This window comes from Podarcis melisellensis (genome assembly GCF_964234715.1).
Source record: "Podarcis melisellensis genome assembly, chromosome: 16".
Lineage (NCBI taxonomy): Eukaryota > Metazoa > Chordata > Lepidosauria > Squamata > Lacertidae > Podarcis > Podarcis melisellensis.
Genome location: NC_138533.1, coordinates 37,205,398 through 37,225,298, shown reverse-complemented (window position 1 = coordinate 37,225,298; position 19,901 = coordinate 37,205,398). Strand labels below are relative to the sequence as shown.

The following is a 19,901-nucleotide window of genomic DNA, read 5'->3' as shown; positions in this document are numbered from 1 at the left end:
AGTTTTGTGGCAGGCTGCTCCCCCCTAGCCACAAAATTTTCTTTCTTCCTTGCTTACATTCTAGATATTGCTTGGAATCAGGGCTGAGTCAAGACCTTTAGAGGCCCTAAGCACTTAAAAATTTCTGGTGCCCCCATACATATCTAATTCAAAATATAAACAATAATAAACGGTAAAATATTTTTTTATTTTTCAGAATGGAACAAAACCTGCATTAAGATGGAAAAGAATGTTTATTTTTGTATATTTTCACTTTATATTTGAAACATTTTCTCCTGCTTTTACTAATGTCAAAGTCTTTGATCAGATCCTAAAAACTAATCTTATGTAACACATCTGCTTCTATGCTTAGTAAAGATAAGGCATCCAGCCTGTCTTGTTGCATAGTTGTTCCGTTGGGATTTTTAATACACTTCAGTTGAGAAAATTGATGCTCAGCAGAGCAGTTTGTGACCATTAATGTTAAAAATCTGGCAGTGGAAAATCCCTGTGGTGCCGCCTTCCCTTGATGCCCTAAGCATGTACTTATTTCACTTAATGGTTAATCCAGCCCTGTTTGGGATATCGCTTTGTGTAGCTACAATTGATTAGATATGTTCATATGTGTTGCTTTTCTGAGTTTTGAAATATTTCTGTAGCTTATTTCCCCCCTTAAAAAAACTTTAAATGTGTCTTCCATTCTATAAAAAAGTGTCATATTGCATGTCCTGAGTCCACCAGCCTATCTTTTTATCTAGACATTATACCAGATGTGCCACAATGGCACGACCTCTTTCTTATGTAATAATATAAGCCCTCGGTCAACGTGCTCCCCCACCTGCAAAAAAATGAGTGTTTGTTGCACTTTTAAAATGCCTTCTCTCTCAAGGAACAGGAGGAAGACCTCAATGAAGAGGAAGGGGAGGAAGAAGATGATGATGATGATGACGACGATGATGATGAAGAAGAGGTTGAAGCAGAAACAAGTGGAAAGGAAGAGGAACAAGATTCTGAAGAAGGTATGATGTCTTGCTAGCTCTAAGTAAATAAGATCTTGATGTTTTGACTAGCTGACTAGATGAGCCATTGTCCAGATCTCCAGGTAATATTTAACTGGTGCTCATTAGAACAAAAGCTCAGCAGGACCTTCAGCAGTGTGAGAGGCAAGCTCAGTTTCATGAGCTATCCTGAAAGGGATTGAAGATAACGCAGCAAGTATTGTCATATAATAGTATAATTTAACAGGCACTCAAGTTTAGAATGCCGTATGCAGTTCTAGGTGTCCCACCTAAAAGAATGAAATGCAGAACATGAAATACTCACTTAAAGCAACTGAAATTAAAAGTGGGGAGGTTAGCATTGTCTTACAAAGAGATGTACAAGAAGTTAGGGCTGTTAATATGAGATAAAAAATTACTAAGGGCAGGTAAAATTCTGTATGGTGAGAAGACAGCTTCTCTTTTACTTCTACATTAAAAAAAAACCTTGAACCTTCTACTGTCCAGGTAAACTATGGTACATTCAGGATAAAAAGTGTTTTCACACAGCGCATTGCTTTGGGCCATTTCAATGGCTACCAGAACAGATGGTTTTATAAAGACTTAGGGAGCTGTCTAGCATGGATATGTGACAGGGAGGGAGAGAAAAAACAAGCAAATGGAAATCTTATGCTTCTAATTAATTTCTCTTGCCTGTCCTGACCAAATGTGTTTTTTGTGTTCCAGCAGAAGATGTAGGAAGTCCTGCCTCCTCTGGAGCAGAGATTGAGTCATCTGATGAAAGTGAGGAATCCTCAGAATTTGGGACGAGCTCTGATTCTGATGAAGACGAGGAGGAGGAGGAGGAAGAGGAAGGGGAAGAGGAAGAGGACTATGAGGAGCAGGTGGAAGATGAAGAAAGAGTGTCTCTGCAGCAAGAAACAGAAGCCCTGCCTACCCAGCTGGCCCCTGAGTCTCTCACTCAAGAGGCTGAAGACGATGATCAGAAGGAGACCATCCTGGAATTGTTTCCAGTGGACGATTACATTGAAGGGACTCCTCTAGTTCTTCCGGAGCCTTTGATGCCAGAAGGAGAGGAGCAGAAGGAAGAGGTCAAGCATGCAGAGGAGGAAAGTGGGGAACTGCTCCAGCAGTCTGTGGCTGAAGTGCTGGTGGTGATTGAGAGAGCCCAGGAGGAGAAGCTACAGTTGTCACCAGTGTGCATGCCAGGTGAGGGGCAATTTTGACCGTTTTGCAAAAGACCTGTGAATCATAGAACAGCTGAACGTGTAGCTCATTCTGAAATAAAGTTTGGGCACATGGGCTGATGTAGGAATGGCTTGTGGGATTTAAGGCTGAACAGGATCACATCAGAAGCAGCCTTAATGTGTCTTGTGCTGGTTTCAAATTCTGTCTAGTTCAACAGCATCTTGATTTAAAGGCCTCTCTTAGCCTTGCTCTTAGGATTTCTTGTTCAAGTTCCTGATCTGAATACGAGTGGCTGCTTTTCAATCTCCATGTTTAGTTTTAAGCAAGGCTGGGCAATATCTGGTTTTCAGTATTGTGATATATCAGCAACTAAATAGTTTTAAGCAAGGCTGGGCAATATCTGGTTTTCAGCATTGTGATATATCAGCAACTAAATACTGTGATATGCTGATATCTCATGATGTCTGACTCTGGAATGTATCTTAGCTACTTCTTCCTACCCACCTTACGGGAAGTAGAAGCAGCTGAGATACATTGCCCAGCCCTACCAAACCCTGATACTGCTCTGGTTTGCATGAGCTGGGGAAAGCAGGAAGCCTCCCGCCCCTCAGCTGAGTGAGCCCTGATGCTGTTCTGATTCATGTGAGCTGGAGGGGCAGTGCAGGGGCTTCCTCAAAGGCACGTGCAGGCAGGCAGACAGAGTCCAATAAGGTGCTCCGCCTGTCTGCCTGCACCTTTGCTGTCTGCAGGCAATTTGAGCTGGTGCAATGTATTGCCAGCTCAAATTGTTTGGATGCAGTATTGTGATCTGAACACCATACCAGTTTCAGACAATTTATCAATATATCACCCAGCTCTATTTCTAAGACCAAACAAAGTAATTGATAGCGTTGTGGTGTTCCAGTGACATGGCAATTAAGTCATAATAGTTGTTCCAGCTTCTTTTTTTAAACATGAACTCAGTTCAGATGTAGCAATATGGCTTGGCATTTATGAAAATGAGTTTCAGCCTGGTTTCTTCTGTAGAACCATGGTTTCCAGTTATGTGGTTTGCACATAAACAATGGTTTGCTAGTTCAAATGTCATGGTAACTCACAATTTGTTGTGAAAGAGGAAGGGAATAAGCACATGGGTAGGAAAGGGGAAAGGACACACGAGTCCGATCATATGGTGGCTCATTTACCAGAAGTAATGTATTTAGCATTAATTCTGGAAGTGTATTACTCTAATCTGAGTAGCGTCAAGCAACCATAGCAGTTAGAGAGCCATTTGTGTCCTGTGCTTTTAAGACTCGTCTACCCATGTATTATCTGAAACCCAAGGGGTGCATTGGTTGTCAGATGTGAAATATATTGGCATTATTTTCAGCTCTCCTACCCTACCACATGGTTCTGCGTGCTCTATGAGAAAGCACTCCAGGTTTCATCCTCAAAGCGCCCTCTCAAACACCCCTGTTCACAAGTCCTCCGATCAGCTAAACAGAACTGCTGCTGGCTGCTAACTCCTCCCCATCTCACTTCCTCGTTCAGCCTGCCTTCTCTGTCCACTGGGTTTGTCAGTATGTGGTGGCAAAGATGATGTAGAAAAACTGCTGAAAATTAGGATTGTGTGCACTTTGTGCTGACTGCCCAAGTAGATACCAGTGGGTATCTGGCGTGAAATTTGCTTTTTTAATGGCACAGTTCTAGCCATTGTGATTTTAGACAGGGATTTGAAAATGTGTTAGCTGCATCCTTGAAGACTTAGTGGAGCTTTGCAGGAGGTTGCAAGTGGGTTCTTACCTCGGTGCTCCGTGAACATCCTTCAGTCTGCCGGCTGTATAGATCCTGTTTCCATTCCCAGCCCCAGATGTTTGGGGTAAATGCCCTTTGCGTCCCTTCCAGTCTTCAGGCAGTTTTGTAACCACGGTGTGTTTCCTTAAGGTGTGTCATTTGCTCCTCTGTGTATTTCTTTCTAGAGGAAGAGTCTGAACCCGATGTCGAGCTGGAGCCTGAGACGCTGGTCAGCCCACAGCCAGAGAGTCAGGATGAAGAAAACCTCTGTCCACCAACGCCGGTGGGGCTTTTTGGAGACATTTTGGCCAGCAGTACCTCCTTTTTCACCAAGCCGGACAACAACATTTCTGAAGCCCCAGCAAAAAGCCGACAGTCCCGCTCAGCCGAGGAAGAGGACCGTCTCCCTTGGACTCCCGGAGGAGAGCGGCAGGCTCACTTGGAGTCTCCTGGGCTTCCGCTCAGTGTGGTGCCACCCTCTTCGCTTCCCCTCCCCTCAGTCAAATCTGGTAAAGAGGAGCCATTCCTCCTTCCAGAGCAGTTCCCGGATCAGTTAAGCATGACCAAACCAGCCCCGGAAGAAGAGCTCCCTCGGACTCCTGGACGGGACATTGCAGCCAAGTGCTCTCACACTTTCTCCAAGTCCCAGAGCACGGACACTGTCCCTGCCACCCCTGGCAACGATGCTCCTCTCACAGGAAGCAGCTTGACCTTAAGTTCCCCTCAGGTCCCAGGAAGCCCCTTTTCCTACCCATCCCAGTCCCCCGGGATCAACAGTGGCGGCATTCCTCGGACGCCTGGGAGGGATTTCACTTTCACCCCGACTTTCCCAGAGCCTGGTGCTACCCTTCCTTGCCTTTCGTCAGGCAGGAAGCCCTCTGAAGACGAACCTGATGAGAAAGTCTTTAAAGAACCTCTTGGTGCTTCCTTACTGGCTGGCATGAACAGTGTTCCCTCCCCCATTCCCTTTGCCAGTCCGCCTGTCCCAGCTTTCCTTGCACGTCTCGACTTGCCCCCTAGCCAGCCAGTACCTCTTGCTGCTCTCCCTAGCTTTTCTGTGGACTCAAAGATGCCTCTAGAGGAGTACACCACCGAGGCACGGCCCCTTTTGCCCTACCCAGAAGTCTCTGTGGCTTCCCCTCCTCTCCTGCCTCAGCCTCCCTCCTCTGTCTTGCCCATCAAAAGGAAACCAGGGCGGCCGAAACGATCCTCTCCATTGGGCCCTATGTTGGATGCCTATTCTGGCAAGCCCATTGAGCCTCCTCTTCTTCCCATCCCAGTTGTCTTGACTGAAAGTGCTGTGAGCAAAGATTTGTTGAGTAGCCACCCAGAGGCTTTCTATGCCCTGAAAGATCCGGAAGCAGTGACCCTGGATTTCCGGAATGAAGGCTTCCATGACAAGCTCACCCCAGATGTTCTAGCTGAGAAGCTTCCCTTTAAGGAGCTGGAGAACCAGTGGAACGAGGACTTGAAAGAAGAAGAGGCCTACCTGAAATCCAAAAGACAGTGGAGGCGACAGAAAAAGAGGCCGGAGGACGTTCCAACAATTCCTTCCCCTGAGTATTCCCCTCATCAGTATCACTTCAGGCCCCGCTCTGAGTTTGAAGAGATGACCATTTTATATGACATTTGGAATGGGGGCATTGATGAAGAGGATATCCATTTCCTGTGTGTTACATACGATCACTTGTTGCAGCAAGACAATGGCATGGACTGGCTCAATGATACCCTTTGGGTATACCATCCTCATATCCTTTTTTCCCTTTTTCTTTTTTTGCTGGATTACCAGATTGGGCTTCCTTGGGAATGTATTGTTTTTGAGGAGCTGGTTTTATTGGGCATTGCTGTACTTGGTTGGTAATTTTGTTGTAAGCCTTAACAATATTGCAGAAAAAATATGAAAATATATACACTACATATGGTAATAACAGGTCAGTTCCAGAAACTGTTTAAAAAGGGGAATAAGAAACAGAACTTAGTCTAATGCACTGTTGTCCACAAAATCCTTTCTAAATTTAGTTGCTAAAATAGCAAACTTGACTATTTAATATTTCCTATTTATTAATGTCATTCAGCAAATATGTCTCTTCAGCAATGACTGGACCACCATCCTGGCCAAAAAAGGACCCAGTTGTTCCTCTCTAGGAGCTGTATAAGAGGAGCAGAAACAGTAACTCATGAGCAGGCTGCTCAGCAGTTCCTGAACTCCCTTGACTGGGCAAAGCCCTGTTTCTAAAGGTGTCTGGCTGGACTCCTGAACGTAACTGACAGTGCCATAACTACAGTCAAAGACAATAACAGGAAACCACAGGTTTACTACAGAAATTTGGTTCCCCACTGTGTGGGCAGGATGCTGGACTAGATGGGCAATTGGCTGGCTTAATCCAGCAGGCTCTTCTTACATTTTTGTAAAGGGCCTTTTACATAAAAAGAGTTGGGCATTGCTGTAATGATTATTTGCAGTCATCAGATACAAATGTATTTTTGGCCCTGAAATACTGGGCTAAATTTTACATGACTTGTAGCTTCTACAAGCGCATGAAAACCTGTTTTTGTTCTTACTACACACATCTGCAGAATTTCAAGGTTCTTCTGTGCAACGGGCTGGGGGGCTCAAAAAGCAGTTCTGACATTAAGCCCCCAAACTTCCTAATATATCCCATTTGTTGATATCATCCTGTTGAGGTTAGTCTTCCCTTGTCCCATGGAGTGTGCTGTTTCACACCACAGCAAAACCTCTTGCTCTACTTAACAATTCTGCCAATTGAGTTGACTGTTTCATACTAAAGCAAGAGTTTTTAGAGACGCCTGCTGTGGCAAAGATTTAAAACCCCTATTTAAAGTGCTGGCCTCCTTGGAGCACTGGAACTGGACAGACATTCGGACCTTTTCCTAGTCTGCAATCTTAGAAATGGAATGGTGCTGATGACGATGACATATAAATAATTTTTGCTAAGCATTGTTGTGGTAGCAACTGAAACAGTGATGAATAACATAACTAATTCAAAATACAGGTGAAAATTAGTAATATGCAAGTGCAGCATCTTTTATTTTGAAAGCACTACTAATTTTTAAACATTGTAGCCATTCTGGTGGTATTATTATTATTATTTATTATTATATACCACTAACTGGGACGCGGGTGGCGCTGTGGGTAAAACGTCAGTGCTTAGGACTTGCCGATCGTATGGTCGGCGGTTCAAATCCCTGCGGCGGGGTGACCTCCCGTCGTTCGGTGCCAGCTCCTGCCCACCTAGCAGTTCGAAAGCACCCCTAAGTGCAAGTAGATAAATAGGTACCGCTTTATAGCGGGAAGGTAAACGGCGTTTCCGTGTGCTGCTCTGGTGCTGGCTCGCCAGCTGCAGCTTCGTCACGCTGGCCACGTGACCCGGAAGTGTCTTTGGACGGCGCCGGCTCCCGGCCTCTAGAGCGAGATGAGCACGCAACCCTAGAGTCAGACACGACTGGCCCGTACGGGCAGGGGTACCTTTTTACCACTAACATGCCAAAATGGCTTCCAAGCTGTTTACAAGTTTAAAATAAATTATAAAATCGATATATAATTAAAACACCAACAAATTCAGCATCCCCTCCCCCCCCCAAATATAATAATGAAAAAATAAAGGCAGAACACCAAGTTAAAACTTTTTGCTTAGTACCATCTATTGGCATCATTTTGTTTAGTAAAAATGATATGCAACCCTAGCATTTCACAGAACTCTTTGTCAGGCACAATTCAGTTCTGCTTGATGAGTTTGCAAACTTAGCATGCTCCTCTGCCAATGGTTCAGTGGAAGATTACGGTACTTTTGACATGCTTTGTGTCTGGCAGTTGTTACATAGTGATCTGCCTAAAGAGAAAATGGGAAATTCCACTCCCTTACCAAATACATATTGGAGAGATTCCTCTATCTAATGCCTGAAAAAGCACCTTCCCCTCCACTGCTAGATAAGAGCATTAAGATCAGCAAATGATACCCAGATAGCTTTGACATGGCTGGATGATGCTTGGCTTGCGGTAGCACAAAGGTGGGCTCTTCCTCTGGTGGCTCCAGTGTTGTGGAATGCCCTCTCTGCTGAAGAACAAGAGGCCCCATTGGGACTGGCATTCCACCAGGTATTGAAGACACCCCTAGGTAGGCAATCATTTTACCTCTTCTGATTTTTAACTCGTTTGTTTGTTACATATTTTCATCATGAAAGTTTTTCATGCTTACCTAGATGGAGGCTGTGTGTGTGTGTGTGTGTGTGTGTGTGTGTGTGTGTGTGAGAGAGAGAGAGAGAGAGAGAGAGAGAGAGAGAGAGAGAGAGAGAAAACTCCCGACTTTCTTGTGGCCAGAATGTAGCAGACTCTGCAAAGGTAAAAGTCACACCTATTTCTCCACCTACTTTCCCCTCTGGCCCTGCCCACCACTGGTATTCAGCCCCAGAAAGTGGCCCAGGTGGCAAGGAGGCCCTTGGGCTAGAAAATGTTGCCCATCTCTGGCTTAGGGCCAAGGGCCCAGCAAGCTTTGCTGGCATAATTGCAGGGCCCTTGGCGCCCATATCTTTCCTGGGTTTTTCCTTAACGTGGAGTCCACCAACCAGCTTTTCTACTCCAAAGAAGAAAAAACGGGATGATGGGATGCGGGAGCACGTCACAGGCTGTGCCCGCAGCGAAGGCTACTACAAGATCGACAAGAAGGACAAACTGAAATACCTCAATAACAGCCGTGCATTTGCAGAGGAGCCTCCTGCCGACACGCAGGTAAAGGACGGGTCCCCTCTTCTTTCTTCTTGCTGTCCCCTTCTGGCTGGGAGTTCTGCAGGCACCTCCCTCCCTCCTTCCTCTCTGAAGTCCACTTGAACCCTCTTACAGTTTGGGGGCAGAAAAGACATGGCATTTGAATTGCACCCTTGAGTTGCTGAATTAATTGTAACCGTCTGGAGATGGTGGCAGGCAGGGATATGAGATGTTAGGGGGTATAAATGGGACAATGTGGCAGGCAAGTCAGCTGGGGTGCGTTCTCCCTTGCCAGAAGAGTGGAGCAGAAAAAGAGCTAGGAAAGGCGGCAGGACAAACTTGTGGGTGGGTGGGGAGCATTTAGTTTGGGGGTTAATTTTTAATAGGATTTAATATATTTTATTAGCTCACTTAAAAGAATAGAATGTTCTCTATATAGAATAGCATCATAGAATGGTCCAACTGCCTGAAGTGCAGGAACCTTTTGCCTAGTAAGTAACTGCTTTATGATCAAGTCAGCAAAAAACAATAGTATATGAATTTACGTTACACCACTTTTTGCCAGTTGTTTTGGACCACTACACAGCTGTGTTGGCTTGGGATGATGGGAGTTATAGCCCAAAACATCTGGAGGACACCAGGTTGGTGGGTGGGTGGCTGGCTTATGCTGCGGCAAGCCATAGTTCCACCTCTCCCACTACTGGCTCCTCTGACTGGCTATGGGCATCCAGCCCTGGTCTTCCTTGCCACCTTCCCTCTTCCTTCAGGCCGCAGGGATTGAGCCTGGCGCCCTCTGCAGGATAAGCATGGGCTGCACTCCCCCTTGGCTATGGGCCAGTCTGCCATCTTTGAGCAGCTCTCTGGGATCCTGAGCAAAAATATTTCTCAGAGTGCAGATGCTGTGTCACTGAGCTCACCCCAGCCTTGAAGCTAAACCTGCCTGAGACCAGTTCCGCTCACCTGCTTGCTAACTGCTATGCTGTCCTGGTTTTGGTCCTCAGGGAATGAGCATCCCTGCCCAGGTGCACGTTTCCACCCGGGCTGGCTCCGAGAGGAGGTCCGAGCAACGCAGGCTTCTGTCCTCCTTACCCGGCAGTTGCGACAGTGACTTGCTCAAATTCAACCAGCTCAAGGTAAGTTGTGCAGCTTCCCTCTTGGAAGCCTCCATTTACTTCCAAGTGACGAAGTATTTGATTGAGGAATGGCAGGAAAGGGTTAAAATCATGTTGCTGTGGTTTTTGGGGCAAGCTTTGCAGAAGGAATCTGCAAGTCCCTTTAAGAGAAGGCCTGAAGGGTAGCAGGAATTCTGGGATGTGACATTTCAAGAAATTCCAGGAATTGAGAAAAGTAGCTGGAGAATGAATGGTTAAAATCCCTCAGTTGGCACCATTACAGTTAATTGGAATTGCATAAAAAAACTTAATTGGAGATACATTTGTGGCAAGTAGAATGATGGTTGCCAAAATTTGGAGAGATTTAAAGGAGTTCCAGGGACGTGGGTGGCGCTGTGGGTTAAACCACAGAGCCTAGGGCTTGCCGATCAGAAGGTTGGCGGTTTGAATCCCCATGACGGGGTGAGCTCCCATTGCTCGGTCCCTGCTCCTGCCAACCTATCAATTCGAAAGCACGTCAAAGTGCAAGTAGATAAATAGGTACCGCTTCGGCGGGAAGGTAAACAGCATTTCCGTGCGCTGCTCTGGTTTCGCCAGAAGTGGCTTAGTCATGCTGGCCACATGACCCGGAAGCTGTACGCCGGCTCCCTCGGCCAATAAAGCGAGATGAGTGCCGCAATCCCAGAGTGGGTCACGACTGGATCTAATGGTCAGGGGTCCCTTTACCTTTAAAGGAGTTCCAATTCAACTTATTTGTATACTGAAGTATGGCACGGGCCCTAAATGAAAAACTCACCCAAAATAATAGAACTGTGGAATTGCAGAGTTGGAAGGTATCCCAATGGTCATTTGCAATGCAAGAATTCCAGCTAAAGCATCCATGACAGATGGCCATCCAACCTCTGCTTCGAAACCTCCGAGTCCTTTCCGCTGTCAAACAGCTCATACTGTCAGAAAGTTCTTCCTGCTGCTTAGTCAGAATCTTCTTGTCACTTGAAGCCATTGGTTTGACTCCTTCCCTCCAGAGCTGAAGAAAACAAGCTTGCTCCCTCCTCCATATGATAGCCCTTGAGATAGTTGAAGATGGCTATCCTATCTTCTCTCAGTTTCCTCTTTTCCAAGTTAAAAGCTCCTTCAACCATTTCCCGTAAGGCCTGGTTTCCAGACCCTTGATCATCTTGGCTGCAAATCTTGAAAGGACAAAAATGTTTGAACCAACAGTTTTATTATTTACACAAGCAGGGAATAAAATGGCAATTAAATAATCTAAATGACTTTAGAAAACTCATGACTGTGGTTTTGTTCCAAATTACCATGTTGGCTTTAATGCAGTTCCTCACACCCTGGAGATGGCCTGGGAAGAACAAGTTATATCAAACAGGAGTGCCTGTTCTCTTCAAGTAACTCCATATTAGTTTTTACGGACTGCCATTATTTTATATTCTACATGTTTCTCTGTTACTCTGATAAAGTAGCATTAAAAATGGAAGTGTGGCAGGAAGGGGCACTGGCTGCCATGGCCCAAGCTAAGCAGCCTCTAAAACGTGGTTTTGGCTTATTTAGAAATGGTTCTTCTGAATGCCATGTTGCTGGGTTGTAAGCCCCGCTGTGCTCAGTCTGCTTCAGCATTGTGCCGGTTTTCGAACAAATGGCTTACAGGCACCCTTTTGCTTGTCTCTCTTCCCCATCACACAGTTCCGGAAGAAAAAGCTAAAATTCTGCAAGAGTCACATTCACGACTGGGGACTCTTTGCAATGGAGCCCATTGCTGCTGACGAGATGGTGATTGAGTACGTGGGGCAGAATATCCGGCAGGTAAGAGGAGAGGAGCCACGCGACTCGGGATTGGGCTGGATCCTTGAAACCTCGGAGTTCCAACCCATAGAGTGGTGTGAGCCCCATGTGGCCTTTGAGCCCCCTTGCACATACAGCAGAGCGAGGGGGCAGAATGTGTTGTCCCATGTCAGCCTGCAGGTGGGCAATGCTGTTCCCCTTCTATCCCATTTAGTCCACTTACAGCACTCTGTTTCTTTTTGCCCCTCTGGCAATAAACAGACCACACATCGTTCAGAAAGTTTAAAATGCTTTATTTACAGATTGAAGGTCTGATACATGCATTGTTCTGTACAGCAGCAATGACAACCCCAGAACTGCCCCCCTTTGGCCATTCTTACTTTTCCAAGTGGGCCTTGCCCCCTCCCCATGCAAAATTGAGATCTTTTAAGCTTTCTGCCTTTTTACCAGCATGGGTGGCCCACCCCATTTTGACACCTGATGTGAAACAGGAAGGTGCTGCCCCTCACCTGAAATCTCACCAGATGATGCAGAACTCTCACAAGATCTTACGTGAGATCTCACAAGCTCTGTGAAAAGTTCTGCGAGTTCTAATCAGAAGCTGCTGCTGTCAACACTGAGCTGGGTGGGTGGGGTGCCGCCCTACAAGATTTTGCAGCCCAAGGTGGCTGCTTCAGTCCTGCTCCCTGGGCTCTGGGAAGGTATTGCATGGGATTGGCACGGAAAGAGCTTTTATGCTGTCTGCCTTGCTGTGTTTAATTTGTGTGGTTGAGTTCTGGCCAGCTGCCAAGCACATAGAACTGCAACCACACTAGTCAAATGCACACAACTTGTGAGTCGGCTGTATTGCCGTCTCCTATGCCAGTATCCCTGTGAAAATGCTGCTCTCTGTGTTTACCTTTTGAAATCTTTCTACTTTCAGCCATGGAGGGTCTTTATAAAATGGTGAGCAGCAAAATTCTGACAGGTGTCACCTCTTTGGTTTGGTCCCTCTTCTCTCCCTTTCTGAATGTGGCTGCTCTTGGAAGGTAGCTCTTGTGACCTTTGGCTTGTTCTGCAGGTAATTGCTGACATGCGAGAGAAGCGGTATGAGGACGAAGGCATTGGCAGCAGTTACATGTTCAGGGTTGACCACGACACGATTATAGATGCAACAAAGTGTGGAAACTTCGCCAGGTTTATTAACCACAGTTGCAATGTAAGTGTTACTTTGCCTTATAAGCTCCACCACTCACTTGGTGGCATCAGACTTTATTCCTGTATTAAATGTGAAAGGGTGTGTAGGTGTACACACACACACACACATACACAAGTGCTTTTGCTCTCTGCTTGCTCCCCTTGCCAGCCCTGCCTGGTCCGGTTGTGGTGTGGCAACTGGGCTGCATCTGGGCTTCCTTCATTGCTGCCCAGGCAGTAGGAGCCACCATTGCCACTGATCTCACTGCATCAGCAGCTGCTGCTATCCAGACTAGGGCTGTTGTTCGCAGGGGCAGGCGGGGGGTATCATCAAAGCAAAGCTTCCAGGACGCAACGCTGCCACCCCCAACACCGCCTCTTCCTCTGCTCTCCATTACCAGCTGCTGAGGGCTACCCTGGTCCTGGTTTTTTCCTCATTGCAGTTGCTGCTGCCAAGCCCACAATCTTGTTGTGGCAAGCCCTCATCCCCATGTGCAGAGGGATGGAAGACACCCACCGCTTTGCCACAGGCTCACCCTGTGTCCTGGCTTTATCTCAACTGCAGGCAGGGGCAAGTGGATGGCCCTGAGAGATCCATTCAAAATTGGCCCTTCTCCCTGGCGTCACCTGGGTCGTGGCAGCGTCTCCCCTTTCCAAGCCCCTGTCACCTCCCCACCCCCACCCCCCAATTCATTTTTGTGTCCCCTGGTGGCTCCAACTGTCATCACAGTGGGGCAACAAACTTGTAGGGGTAGACAGTCCATATGGGTTGGTGGGTGAGTGGACCTTCCCATTCCAGTGGCCTCTCTGCTCTTCAGTTTTGATTTCCCTCCCCTGCTCCTCATACCTGTTTATCAATAATAATAATAAAATTTATTTATACCCCGCCCTCCCCGGCGAGAGCCCGGCTCAGGGCGGCTAACACCAGTAAAATTACAATAAAAACATAATGGGGGAGGGGAAAATTTAAAATACAGGTTAAAATGCAATTTAAAATGCAGCCTCATTTTAAAAGTAGCCCATGGATCAAAACCATAAGGGGAGGGAAAACATAAGGGTCAGACTGAGTTCAAACCAAAGGCCAGGTAGAACAGCTCTGTCTTGCAGGCCCTGCGGAAAGATGTCAAGTCCCGCAAGGCCCTAGTCTCTTGTGACAGAGCGTCCCACCAAGTTGGGGCCAGTACTGAAAAGGCCCTGGCCCTAGTTGAGACCAATCTAACCACCTCGCGACTTGGGACCTCCAAAGTGTTGTCATTTGTGGACCTTAAGGTCCTCCGCGGGGCATACCCATAGGTACGTGGGTCCTAGGCTGTGTAGGGCTTTAGAGGTCAAAACCAGCACCTTAAACCAGTGATCTTTGCAACTTCTTTAAGTTTTCTCTGTGCCTAATGCTGTGCTTATCATATGTGCTTCTCAAGTATATTAAAAGGTGGCTAGAAAGAATTTTTTCTTTTGTTTCTTCAGCCTCCCTTCCCAGAAACACAGAACACACACATACTAAGACAGGGATGGGTCCGAAATCTAAACAAGCGAATCAGAATCTTTAAGCCAAAACTTTTAATTAACTGCTTCTTTTGTTTTAGCCCAACTGCTACGCTAAAGTCATCACAGTGGAATCTCAGAAGAAGATTGTCATCTACTCGAAGCAGTACATCAATGTGAATGAGGAAATTACATACGACTACAAATTCCCCATTGAGGATGTAAAGATCCCCTGTTTGTGTGGCTCCGAGAACTGCAGAGGGACCCTGAATTAAAGCCCAAGGTTTTTGCCGCGTGGTGGCTGTGTCCAAACTGTGGTAGCCGAGGGTGGTTGCACTTTTGCCAAAAAAAAAAAGTAAGAAAAAAGAGAGATGAGGTGGAAGAAGGAAAACGAGGAAGAGACAGGGGAACCTATATGGCACTTTCTATCCTTCTGTCAGGAGAAGTGCAAATTGAAGACACGCACACTAGGACTCTTCAAGCTGCAGGTGCTTTTCATCTTCAGATTCACAACCCCACCACTCTCCGCCCCTCGTGATCGTTCCCCTTACTCAGTGGCACCATAAATCAAAACACTCTCTCTTCTCCCCGCCTCCTGCTCTGCTCGCTCCTTTATGGTGTAGCTCTCATGGGTAGAGCAAGGTACCCTTATTATCCTTTAAACACGTTCCTCTCTCCATAAAATGCTGCTACCTTTTACTCATTAGTTTTGTCTTGTGGAGGGTCAGGAGAAAGACATTCAAAAAATGTGAAGCAGAGACTAAAGACACAAGAGGCCATGAGTCGAATGGAAGCTGGCTGGGATCGCCTGCAGTGAGCGCTGGGACACCGACGTCAAGTGGAGGCTTTCTCAAGCAGGCGGGGAATTCTGTCTGGGTCTGCGATGCACAAAAGGACATACCTCCTCCCTTCTGTGGATCAGAGTTGTGGTTGATGTTGTCACCTTGGTGCCCACCTGGGCTTTCTGCACACTGCTGGTCCTTGTGGGGGAGGGAGGGGGGACTATAGCTTTAGGAACCCAATAATGAACCCACTACTTCCCTTTTCTTTTTAAAAGCAGAGCTGGATCCCCCCCTCCCCCAAATTTCCCCCTCTATTGTAGCACTTGCTATGCTGTAGAAACTCTTGGTTTGGCAGCACTCTGAGTGTGTTCCACCAAGCCCTGTTTCCATACGTCCTCCACACACTTGAGGCTTGCACAGGAAACCAGGGCAAACCTCTCTCTTCCCTCCAAATGCATTGAGGCTGTGCAGATGCCAAGTGGGGGGTGAGCTGGGACAAGATCTGTCCTACCCAAGTCAGCGGCTGCTTTTATCTCCTTGGTTTTTCACCCTCATCATCCCATCCCCTTTGGCAGAATGCTCTTGTCCTTAAATGACAATCTTTTAGGTTTCCTCCTTCCCAAGTATTGAAGAGACTTCTGACGAAAGAACCAGGTCCTGCCTGCCTCAGCCGAGTGGAGCCTAGTCCTCATTTAGCTCAGTTTGGTTGAGTAAGGCAGGGAGGGTCCCCACTGGGTGTGGATGTTTGTGTGTGTGTGGAGAGCAACTGTTTTATGGCCTGAGAAAGCAGCACTTTTTGTGGTCAAAGCTTATTTTCAGTAGCAAGCAGATTTCTTGGTCTGACTACATCCTCACTCTCAAATGCCTGTCCTATAATTATGTGGTGCTTGTTTGCACTGGAGAGGTTAGTGGGGGTTCTTCTTTTTGATTAAAACCCAAGCAAACATTGCAGCAAGAAAAGTGTGTGGGGTGTGCCTTAAAAAAAAAAAAAGAATTAGTCTCAAAACTGTTAAAAGAGTGTTGAGTCGGGCAAATATTGAAATATATGCTCATCTTCAGTACTCCTCAGTCTTTTGCTCCTGCATTAAATTTACTGGACTTTAAACTTGACTAAACTAAGAATTAATTTCCCAGAGAAAAATAGGAAGATGCACAGATACTCTGTCAGGCCTTTTGCTCCTTCCCACAGCACCCACACCTAATTACTGTGTCGTCTTGATGGCTTCCATAGTAAGGCAGTGGAATTTTGCTTGCAAAATATAACATCTAAAAGTCGGCGGCTTTCCGCCCTTTGAGGTTCAGAAGCCAAAAGGAAGAAGCAAGCCTGGTGTGTCTTTCTGGGCAAAGTGTCTCTGCTGGCCTTGTGGGTTGAGGAGCTTGAACAAACTCTGGCCATTGAGTATGGAGGACCATGTGTTCAGTTGGTTAGATTATCCCAGCCTTCCCCAACCTGGGTCTCTTCTGTTATTTTGGACTACAACTCCCATTGTGGTCCAAAACTGGAGGGCAGAAGGTTGGCAGTGACCTTGGTTCTTTAGCCAGTCCCCCTGCTTTCTTACAGGTTCTCCTTGGCATGTCTTTGGTGTGGCTTTTTAATGCTTCCAACCTTTTGAGAAAGCCACATCCATTTCATGTAACACAGAACATAGTAAGCAAGCTGCCTTATCTACAGGCTCCCACCCTTTCCCATACTCTCTCTCATGCCAGGAGTATAATCCAGCATCTCCTGCAGAAACACCAGCTGGAAATGGAGGTGAGGGCATGGGCAGGAAAGATGCCTCATGCGGCCTCTCTGTATTTATTAACCCTGCATATTTTTGTGTGCGTTAAACGAATTGTTTTCTTAAGGAAGTGCAGCAATACTAAAGCTACTCGTATCAGCGTGGTTCTGCTGGATAGCCTTAGCTTGGAACTTGAAGCAACTTCCTGGCAGAGAAGTTGTGACTACACACACACACTTTCAAAAGTGTTTTCTTTCATATACACAAGTGTGTATATACACAAGCGTGGTCGAAATTTTTAAATTATGACTGCTCCAGATCCGGTTATTCTCTTGTTCCTTGAAAGGCTCTGCATTGAAGGGAAATAATTTTGGGGCAAAGGTGATCAGCTTCTCTGTCCCTGCTCCAAACGAGGAGAGGATTTTTATGTTCCTTAAAACAAGAGAGGCAGATCTCTGGAAGGAATAACGGCTCCAGTCTAGAGATACAATCCTGATCCTACAAGTCTCCACTCTAACCCCAGCCACCCAAGAGCAGTGCCAAAGTCTCGTCGGCCCACCCACAAGCCTTGACTCATCCACTCCAAATGGAGGGCCGGGCAAGGTGGGTGCGGGATTCAACTTGACTTTCATTGAGTTTTCACACTGGTATTATCTAGCAAATGGAAACGAACTTTCCTGTGCTTTCATCCCAGCCTGCTTGGTTTCATACAATCATTTTCCCTGACTCTAGTTTCCACTTTCAGATTAAATCTTGGAAGGAGCCAGTGATGTCTCACTCTGACAGATATTTATATTGTCAAAGCAGCTTATTAATACAATGGGGGAGAAAATAATTTGTAAACTCTGATGGAGAGCTGTTTCAGTTTTGTCGTTTGTGACCTATTTTCAGGGATCATTTCAGTGCATTTCTGTATAAAAAGTTTTTTAAAGGGTGGGGGAGATGAAATTTTGACATTTAAAATGGACACATCATCTGTGCATAGCAGCCGTTCAAACTCTTCTCTTCAAACACTGTTTCTTGTAGAAACATGTTGATTTTTGTTTTGTATGTTTTTGGCTGTTTTCTTTGTACTTCAGAAGCATGTAAATAATTTGTTAAAAGTGACTATTGTAGTTTGGAGTTCCTTTTTAAAAGATTGTCAGCCCAAGACCTCAATAAGAGAGTGGGAGATTGGGGTGGGGGGAGGAGAGCTGGCGCCATTTACAGCTTGTGTCAAGCTATGTATAATGTAAATTCTGTACAAAATATCTTTTTTTTTTTTTGTCAAATACGTAGATCAAACTAGAAGCATTAAGAAGCTGAAGATTTAAAAGAAAAACCCTGCCAAGTTAAGGCTTTTTAAAATTTGCCTTTCTGATACCTTAATGTGCAAAATCTATTTATTTCAGACAAGAAAATGTGTATAGTCTATTAATGACAACCTAAAATGTATTTAAGTGAATCTATAACTTTGACCCTCCCCTGGCAATTTTATTTTATAACGTTCCTTCTCAATTACCAACGTAGTATTTGTAGCGGTTACAAAGAAAATTGCATTAGCCACGGTCTGGAGCTCCAAGGTGCTCCAGTGCTTCTCTGTTGCTCCACATGAACAGGGTCTTTGTCAGCCAGCAAAGTCCTGCTCATCCGAAGCTTTGTCTGTTCTCATGAAGCTCTCACCTCACTGGAGCTTCTGGGACAAGGCAGTGGTGGGGAACAAAGGATACTATGAATTTGGGAGTTAGTTCTTAAAATGAAACACTGTGGAGGGGAAAACCTTAGTCCTTGTACCTGAATTCTGTAAAAATACCGGTTTTTAATTCACAGTGTGAAAAATAAAGAGCTCCTTTAAAAGGGGCAAGGAAAATGGTTTGCAATAAATGGCATCTATTTTTTATGTTCCTTAAAACAAAAAAAGACAAAATTAAATCTCTGCTTTTGAGATTTGGGATTTTTTTAAACCTTTTGTTCCCTTTTGTTTTGAACAGCTGTATAAGTTTGGGACTGTTCTGTGCTCCGTCTTCAGTATACCTTGTTTAGAAGAACGTGGATTTATTTTTTTGTTGTGGGCATGTCATGCTGTAAATATTTGTTCATAATTTTTTTTGTGAATTGAATACTATGTACCATTGTATTATAGTAACTTTTATAAAGCAAACCATAAATATACTGACTTTTCTTACAGAAGAGCTGTGTGTTTGGTTTATTAGGCTCCAGGAATTGTTATTGAGGACCGTCTGGAAGCACATAGAAAGAGAAAACTCGCATTTGAAAATACCTAAATATCCACGAAGATGTGATGTGTGAACATGCATCTTTCTCAAAGAGAAGATTCACATATGGCAGAGCTTCTGGAAATGACACAAAGGTTGCATGGGCTTCTGAGATACTTGCATTACATTAGTCATGGAAAATGGGAGGCAGAACCAAGGCTGTGTTGTGTTTTTACTGTTTTTTGTTAGGAGCCGCTCAGAGTAGCTGGGGCAACCCAGTTAGATGAGTGGCATATAAGTAATAAATTATTGTGAGGCAGCCAGCTACAGTGGTGCAAGCTGGGATGACACAGAGCAGTGGCAAATACTGGAAAGTAGAGCCATGTGTGCCCTGTGGCTTAACCTCTGCCCTCTCAGCCTGCTTGCTGCCCTGGAGGACATTGACCGCCAGCAACTGCTGAAGTGCAGAGATTGGGGCTGTAGCAAGGTGCTATCTTGTCCATTGTGTCATTCAGAATATTTTGGGCCAGCCAAGCACAGGAGAGAGACCATTGCCCTCATGCTCCGCTTGTGAACTTCCTGGAAGCGTCTGGCTGTGAGGAAAACAGGTGGACCTTTTCACCAGATCCAATACGTTCTCTTATTGTTGCCTGCGACAAAATATGGTGTGGAGTTTCAGGATGCCAGCCAGCCAGCTACGCATTCTTCCAGAGCACCCAGCTTCAGACAAGACTCCCCATTGCTTTCCACCCTAACGTTTTGGGGGGCCACTGGGTTTGTTCAATCCTCACCGAGCTGCTTTGGGTTTCTCCCCATTTTGGTCTTGTTCCCTCAGTGTTTTTTTATTCCTGCAAAGCTGGGGATTCTCCTGAGCCTGCTGCTGCTACTTCTGTCTTGTACATAGATGGTGCTATTCAGGCCACTGAACTGACGGCAGCTGGAGAATGAGTTGCTACCAGCCTGAAAGATGTCCTATCC

General features: G+C 45.8%; 1 protein-coding gene across 6 annotated transcripts in view; it reads left to right on the top strand.

Moving 5' to 3' along the window:
• The window catches only part of SETD1B (SET domain containing 1B, histone lysine methyltransferase), a 68,958-nt gene extending 50,061 nt beyond the window's left edge, over positions 1–18,897 (top strand). For 4 of the 6 annotated variants that reach the window (XM_081893175.1, XM_081893176.1, XM_081893173.1 and 1 more), the window contains 8 exons: positions 869–998; positions 1,704–2,186; positions 4,124–5,686; positions 8,519–8,685; positions 9,663–9,794; positions 11,469–11,588; positions 12,628–12,765; positions 14,327–18,897. In XM_081893175.1, coding sequence (XP_081749301.1) covers positions 869–998; positions 1,704–2,186; positions 4,124–5,686; positions 8,519–8,685; positions 9,663–9,794; positions 11,469–11,588; positions 12,628–12,765; positions 14,327–14,500 — 2,907 coding nt within the window. In that variant the 3' untranslated portion in view covers positions 14,501–18,897. The remainder of the gene's footprint in view (positions 1–868; positions 999–1,703; positions 2,187–4,123; positions 5,687–8,518; positions 8,686–9,662; positions 9,795–11,468; positions 11,589–12,627; positions 12,766–14,326) is intronic. The other 2 variants (XM_081893174.1, XM_081893172.1) reach the window with 1 other exon arrangement.
• Positions 18,898–19,901: the final 1,004 nt, after the last annotated feature.